Source organism: Nematolebias whitei, chromosome 22, assembly GCF_014905685.2.
Source record: "Nematolebias whitei isolate Nwh7 chromosome 22, NemWhi1, whole genome shotgun sequence".
NCBI classification, from domain to species: Eukaryota; Metazoa; Chordata; class Actinopteri; order Cyprinodontiformes; family Rivulidae; genus Nematolebias; species Nematolebias whitei.
In genome coordinates, this window is record NC_056519.1 from 9,637,627 (window position 1) to 9,645,355 (window position 7,729).

General features: G+C 42.2%; 1 protein-coding gene across 1 annotated transcript; it reads right to left on the bottom strand.

Annotated features, from left to right (window-relative positions):
• pus7l (pseudouridine synthase 7 like) lies at positions 1-3,293 on the bottom strand. The gene is made up of 9 exons (XM_037695600.1): positions 2,453-3,293; positions 2,155-2,314; positions 1,853-2,072; positions 1,665-1,763; positions 1,500-1,581; positions 1,236-1,401; positions 912-1,035; positions 462-515; positions 1-378 (listed from the first exon to the last, which is right to left on the bottom strand). The coding sequence occupies exons 1-9, from the start codon at positions 3,231-3,233 to the stop codon at positions 46-48; spliced, it is 2,019 nt and encodes a 672-aa protein (XP_037551528.1). The 5' UTR covers positions 3,234-3,293; the 3' UTR covers positions 1-45.
• Between the last annotated feature and the right edge of the window lie 4,436 nt (positions 3,294-7,729).

A 7,729-nucleotide genomic window follows, 5' to 3' on the forward strand; every position in this document is an offset into this window, starting at 1 on the left:
AACTAAAGTAGAAAAGCAGTACAAGAAATGTTTACTGCAGCTTTATTAAGGGTCACATTTCATGATCTCCCGGAGGCAGATGGTAGCGTAGCAGGATGAGTCCAGATCTAAGTTTAAGGTAAGATAAGGAGAGTCTGAGCTCTGCTTCATTTCTCCTGCTGCTCCTCCTCCACCCTCCATGGCTGCTCTCTGTAGCCGGTAGCTGAAGTTCCGCGGCGCTGCCAGCAGAGGGCGGTAGCAGCCAGGCACGTTCAGTTTGAGGCTGTTGACCCTGAAGCGACAGTCGGACAGTCCATCTCTGGCCAGCTGCTCCTGGTACCAAGTCCCCATGGCATTTTCTGGATATTTCACGGTGTTTCCTGGCATCGGTAGCAACACCTAACAGAATAAGAAATGCATGTTAAAGAGCTTGAAAATCAAATTTAATAAAACGGGTAAAAATAATCCAAGAAACTCCATACTTGTCCGAGTGTGTATACTCCTGCTTGTTCGTCCTCGTATGTCACCACATGGATCTGGAAAAAGACATGTCCAGTGACTATGATTTAATTATGGACAGCAGCAAGTTACAAGTATGAAGAATAAGAACAGCAATAATTATAATAATAAGAAGAACAACAACAAGAAGCAGAAGCTATGTGGGTCATCATCATTGCATGTTTCTATACAAAGACAAATTTACTTATCTGTATTCAACCCACCACATGCGACTACACCCAGGTGGAGCAGTGGGCAGCTATGTAGGAGCCCGGGGAGCAGTTAGGGATTAGGTGTCTTGCTCAAGGACACAATGACATGTGGGCATGGTGCGAAGTTGAACCCGTGACATTCTGGTCCCAAGCCAGCTGCCCTATCTCTACACAGCAGTCACTAAGCTAACAAGAAAAGAAATGTCTTCTTGATGTTTTTACCCGAGAGCTGGTTCCACCAGTGTCCTCAGTTTGGTTCTGACCCGTCTGTGCCCACACCAGGTCTCCTTGTCTCACACAGTGACCCATCGTAGACAGCCTGTGTGCCACAGCCTCGTTCCACACCCTGACACACAAACAGCGCACCATTAACAACCACAGCAAGGATTTAGGTATTTAGAGCCGATTGAAAATTCAGAAACTCATGCTGAACTAAAACGTTTGGAGAACTTTTGTTAAATCATTTCATTTGAAACAAATTATGAAACTTCAAATCGTTTGAATAACAAAACTATAAGTCAGATGTGAGGTTAAAGCTCCGCTGACCTGCTGCAGTAGGCGTGAGGGTAGAAAACTCTCATACTGTGGGGCAAACTAAGCCACGCCTGGACGCAACCATCTGGGCCGCCACCGTATCTGTTCAGAGCCCGGAGCATCAGACGCTCTCTGGGTTTAGACAACGGCATCATCGCAAGGGCCTCCTTAGCATTATCTGGTGTGGAGAGGAGCAAAGACAGGAAGGAGTCAACATAACATGCACAGTGAAGTTCTGCTGTCTAAACTGAATAAATAAATAATTAAAATGATTACCGGTTTGGAGGAAGTGTTTCTTTGCGAGATTCTGAGGATCATCGCCATCATCCGGGGTGAAAAACAGATGCACAGCACTAACCTGACAACAAAATGTACCCAGGCAACAATGTACAGACTGAAAACATTAGTGGAGGATGTGAATCTTGACACCATCTCTCTTACCATGTTCTCTTTCAGCAGAGCTAGTCCGACTCGGTCAGACGGAACGCTCTGTCCACTCCCAAACCTCTGCGGTCCATAGTAGTTGACGAAACCTCTCCTCTGAAGAGAAACACCAAGGTGATAGTTTTGACTCATGTGAACTGGGACAGGACTTAAGTTTCTTATTAAAAAAAAATAAATAAAAGTACCTTAACGTTCTCTACCGCCTCCTCCACCAGCTCTGCTAGACGAGCGTGCACGTCTGCACCTGAACCGTGCTCGTCAACGGGCCCGTGCGGTCTGAGGTTGCGGACCACCAGGTCAAAGTGATTTCCCTGCAGCCGTCCCAGCTTCAGAGGCTCCCCGACGGAGCGGATCCGAGACAGACGCATCCCCCTCTTCTCAAATTCTGCAGCCTTCTCTTTCAGCCTAACGACACATCACATCTGTCAGACACGCATTAGAACTTCTTTCAACTTTGCCTGAATTTGGTCTGTGCAGCGATCGATACCGTTGAGGCGAGACCTTCTTCACCACCATGGACTGGAAGGTGATGGCTCTCTTATCTTTGGTCCCGGCGTAGGTGAAATCGGACGGCAGGACTCCGAGAGCAGCTGCCATGTAGCTGATGGCCTCCAGAGTCTCCAGGTTCTCCTTACACAGAGTGAAGGCTGAGAAACACAAACAACTGTGTGTATGTGGTTAACACTGAGGGTCTAAAAACAAAATAACCCCTTCCAGTTTATTTCAGAATTGGAGATGCATTGTTTTCCCAGACGATGCTGTTTGTGTGAAACCCTACACCATACCTGTGTAAAGGTCTTCTTCTTTGCGCTCTTCTGCAGTCCTCTTCTTTGGCTTGCCGTGATCCCTCAGCCTAACCGAGATTGCCGTCATCCCCTGGTTGCTGAAGCTTTTCGTCTCCACCAGCTTCCCAAACCTTCGGTTCAGGAAGTGATGGACTGCTGTCCTGTGCTCCTTATTGTCATCAGGTCCAAACGTATAGGACGAGCCTCGCACTTTGGCGTCGATGAACCTAAAGAAGTCCTCCGCTTCGTCCTCTTTAACCAGCCGGGCAAGCTCCCTGTAGTCCGGGTCTTCCCTGACCCTGATCTCAGGTTGAATGGTGACCGTCATGAGGAAGGGGAAGCGGTGCCTCACAGCCCTGTGGACGTTGGCTCGCTGGTGTTTGTCTGAGAAGAAGCCCAAGGACAGCTCCAGGCCAACTTGCTTTTTTTCTCTTAGCGTCAACACAAACTGCTCGAGATCTTCACTCACCGACTGACCTAAAATCACATCTAAATCAAAACTCCCTAAACTAGGCAGAGGGGTGTCCGGCCCCCACTCCGAGGAGCCATCAGTGTCCTGTGGGACTGAATAGTGAGCATTCTCCTTCAACTCCACGTTGTCTTCCTCCGAGAAGGCGCAGCCTGGCCTCTGCAAGGCTTGTGCTGTTCTGACGTTTTGCCCATTGCTGTCGATCTCACTCACAACAAAGTCCTCAGTGAAGTTTTTGATGCTTCCAAGAAATCCTTCATGGTTTGACAGGAAGTACGCAGGGACGCTTCCAGCCTCATCGCCCTGTTTCATGGTCACCTTAAAATGCACAACTTATTATTTTAGCAAAAAGACAAAAAATACAATGTTACACACTTGAGAACGACTGCAATACCACTGCGTTCAAAGTATAAATAATATGCTGTAATTTCAAAGAGGCAAATAAAATTACAGAGGGAGAATAAATGACTTGTTCTTTACCGACGCATCGTCAGGACTAACCTATCTGTATTTCGATGACAGAGAACCGTTTTCTGTTCCGACAAACAAAATGAACATAGTTCTCCTTAAACTGGAACAAGCGCGGATTTTGACTTTAGAAAACAGAATGCAGCTGTTTGTTTACGCAGCGACGCAGCGTGCGCCGTGTAAACGAGACGTTTGTAAACACGTCCGCCGCTGAAAGGTTCCGGGTCTGCTTCCGTGTCATGTGACTGTCACGTGACTCTCCTTAAAAAGACAGTTACATTAAAATCCGCTTCAGCGGGGACTGTGTGCAAGAACATTTGGAATTATTGTCCAGTAATTTGAGATTAAATTCATGTAACACATATCTTGTTTGCATTTTATGCATGATATTTTCCTGATGTATGAAAAAAACGTGAACTTTTACAGCAAAAGAAAAAAAAAACTGCTTTAAGTAAAAAAAAAAAAAAAAAGGTCAACTTCAGCTGTGATAATCTGCTAAAAATATCCCATTGATAACTGATCATGGTTTTCTTATCACTTTGTGTGGGGGATATAATCTGGTTGGTGGTTTCAAGTTTGGGTAGAGCAAAACATCACTTGCTTTATTTTTCTCTGCAGATTTGCCTGATTTGTGTGGGATTAAGCCTTTAACTTTTTTTTTTTTTACCCCCAAACTATTTATGTAAACTTGTTTTGAAAATTTTTATACAGCTTAATAATAAATATTACATCAAATTTACACAGTCAATAAAGGGATGTGTGACAGAAAAACGGTGGCTTTTCGTTCAACCTTTATTTATACGGGTTAATCCCATTGAGCCTCCAGGACTCATTTACAAGAGAGACTTATTTTTAACAAAGAGTGATGAAAACAGTAGACAATCATATAAATTAAGAAGAACAAATAAAAGAAAATTGAATAAAATAAAAAAACGAAACAAAAACGGGTTGTAAATCAATGTAGAATACTAAAAACAAGATGGGTTTGGTGCACATAATGACAGAACCAGCTGGTTCTGATGGAATTCATTCCCATAATAAAAACAAATATTGATAAATTGCTTAATTGCATCAATAAAAGTTAAGACCTTCTGCATTTCTCAGCCCCTTCCCCTTTCTCTTTTGATCCCTCTCATCACAGAGCAACCATCACCTTCCCTTTCCTCACTCACATCCTCCTCCTCCTCAGCTTCTCTCTCTACCAGGAAACACCCCAAACAAACTAAATGCACACGAGTGGCTTAAATAACTACGTACATGAGCTCACCTCCCCCGTCTCACTCGGTGCCTCATCAGGACCTGCTGCTACGTTACACAGTTACAGTGATGCTGAAACTTAAATATGTTTGCTATTGGGCTATGCTGAAAAAACCAAGTCATGTTTTGTATTAGATATCCTGTCATGCTGTGACTTTATTTTAGTTTGTATCATATAATCCCATGCAATGTGCACCTTTCTGATTTATGACCTCTTCTTACAATTTAGGATACAGGTATAACAGAAAATGCATGTACCGGTACAAACCATCAGCAGAACAATCAAAGCTCGGGTCTGAATAATGTACAGCTGGATCTTAGAACCCAGCAGTCTACACAAATGTAAATAATTTATATTATTGCATGAAAAATGGCATTGCTTGTGCATGTGAACGACTGGACGAAAACAGACTGTCGAAACTGAAACAAAAGGCTCATTAGATCAGAAACACTTCCAGTATGGAAGCTTTTATCACTCATCTGGTCTTCAACAGACAGAACGTTGTGAAGGCAAAAACACACGAGTATCATTTTGGACCATTTTCCTCCTTGTAAATCGTTTCAAATCACAATCACATTCTTTCACACGTTTGAGGAAGAAATTCCAAATGATTCAACTTTATTTTAAATGTCCTTAGGCACAGCTCCACCAGAATTATCTTTACCGTCTTTGCGGTCCTTCTTGCCTGGTCAGTGGATTAAGTTGAAATATCTTTTAGCAGATTTGCTAAAATGGCTTCATCTTTCCCTTTTTTTTTAAATTTTTTTTATTTTATGGTCCGTGGGATGTTCATGGTTTGGATCTTTTGCTTCTGAAGGCAATAGCTGTGGCATTGAAAAAGAGGGTGAATACATAACACCTACACAATGCTGTTCACTATTATTCAGAATATTTCATTCATTTAACTTGATCATATGAAGTATTTTTGTAAAGTTGTTGCTTGTAATCAATACAGGGCATCCAGACAAATATCAGATTTGCACAAAAATAATTCATAGAGCTTCTGTGAGATTCATTTATCTGCACTTTTGAATATCAGCTCTTTATTGCACATTTAACTACACTATACTATCTATACCATGGAAGGGCCAAATATAGCACGTTTAACATTTTATCTGGCCCCCCAAGACAATATTTTAAATTATTTATTTCTGACTACAGTTGGCCAACTCTGAAGCCAAGAAAAAATCGTTTGAAACTTTCAGTAATCTTTGATTTTGATGTGGAAAGAGCAAAAGAACAATTTAAGACTTTTGTTGAGAAACCTGCAAACGTGAGATGCCAGATTTCCGACTTGAGGTAATAATAATAAAAATTGGCCCTTGTTATGAACAATTTTATTTTTATTTTACCCCCTTTTGTAACAGATATGGACACTTCTCTATACTGTATATTCAAGAGGGAGCTCACATTTTAAGGAGGCAGTGCTATAATTTATTTAAATCTGGAGCCTCGAAATAAAACCAGCATGTCAACTATATCAAAACAAAGCCTTACTCAGATAAACTGCCGTTTTCATTCCAGTCAGGGAAGTGACAGTTTATTTTACAATTAGTCTGGTCTGTCAGATACCGGTGTTAGTACGGGTTCGTTTCACTTGTTTCTTGCCGCCAGCTTGTTTTTGGTTTATGAAATGTACGCAGCCTTCTGTTTTTTGTTACCAGTTTGGTTTGACAGTTATAGGTTTTATTCCCGGTTCCTCAGGTTTTCTGTCATCACATCTGTAATTCTCTCTAATCTACTCAATCATAATTACTCTCCACTTCCCTGGTTTACTGCCAGATCCACTTGCTGCTCTACATGTTCTGTCCTGCCTGCATGGCTTCTTTGCCCAATACCGTTGGGTTTTTACCTGCCTGCCTTTTTGGATCCACTTCACCACCCACCCTGACAGTTATTAGTTGCCATATTTTCTAATTAAAGGCTCGGGTTAATTTGTTGCCCAACTAAACAGTTTACAGAGTTTTCCAGAAATGTGAACATGAATTAACAGCTGTTAATGAGCTCCAGACACACTGCTTGGTGTACATTTAGTTATTTAAAATAGATCTTTTTAACTATAACTGAGACTTGACAGAACACATAAGGTTATCTGGATGTAAAAGCATAAAGCTGTTGAGATTATGGTGCAGACTAAAAGAAACAGAAGAACTAATAAAAGCAAAAAATAACAAAAAAAAAAATCTAAAAATGTGCGTGTGCAAGCCCTCTTGCACACACAAGGACGAAGGAACCAGAGCAATGGTACGATGGACTATAAGTATGCTGGGGAGGTGATTACAGAGTGGTCGCAGCTGCACCGATTAGCAGACGAGGAACCGGAGGGACAGGTGCGCTGAAACCAGAGATCACTGAGGGAAATTATAGTAGATAAATGGAAACCATTTAAAAAATGGCAAATATGTAAAATAAAAATGTACTTGTTATGAAAAAACTACAAAATCACCACAAAGAACAGAACACAGACAGCATAGATGCTAACAAAACATTTGACAGACAAACTGAGAGTCAAAACTGCTAAATGAGACCTTTTCTACTATGAGGAATTGCAGTTATTTTATGTTACACTGTTAAACAAAATGCTTCCATGTAGACATCATATTGATAATCAGGCGACTGTGATGATGAACTCATGTGAACCTGATGAAACAACAGAATTCATCTTCCTCTCTCGATGAAAGATGACTTGTTGTGACGTGATTATCTTTTACCCGCTTCTTCCATTTTGGGTCACGGGGTCGCCGGTGTCCATGTCCAGCAACCAATGTGCGAGGGGCGGGGTACACCCTGGACGGGTCTCACGTTCATCACAGGGACACAGAGACAAATACCATTCACTCTCTCACTCACACCTAGGGACAATTTAGAGTTACCAATCAGCCTAACATGCATGTTTTTCGTCTGTGGGAGGAAACCGGAGTACCTGGAGAAAACCCATGCATGCACGGAGAGAACATGCAAACTCCACCCAAATAGGCCCCCGGGACCAGGATTTGAACCAGGGACCTGCTCGAAGAGAGGCAACAGCTCTACCAGGTGCGCCACCGTGCTGCCCTATATATATTTATATATAAATATATGT

Coding starts and splice junctions, on each gene's coding strand:
- pus7l (XM_037695600.1), bottom strand. CDS start 3,233: ATGAAACAGGGCGATGAGGCTGGAAGCGTCCCTGCGTACTTCCTGTCA. Junction 1,402..1,499: donor GAAACACTTCCTCCAAACCG/GTAATCATTTTA, acceptor TCTCCACACCAG/ATAATGCTAAGGAGGCCCTT. Junction 379..461: donor GAGTATACACACTCGGACAA/GTATGGAGTTTC, acceptor TTATTCTGTTAG/GTGTTGCTACCGATGCCAGG.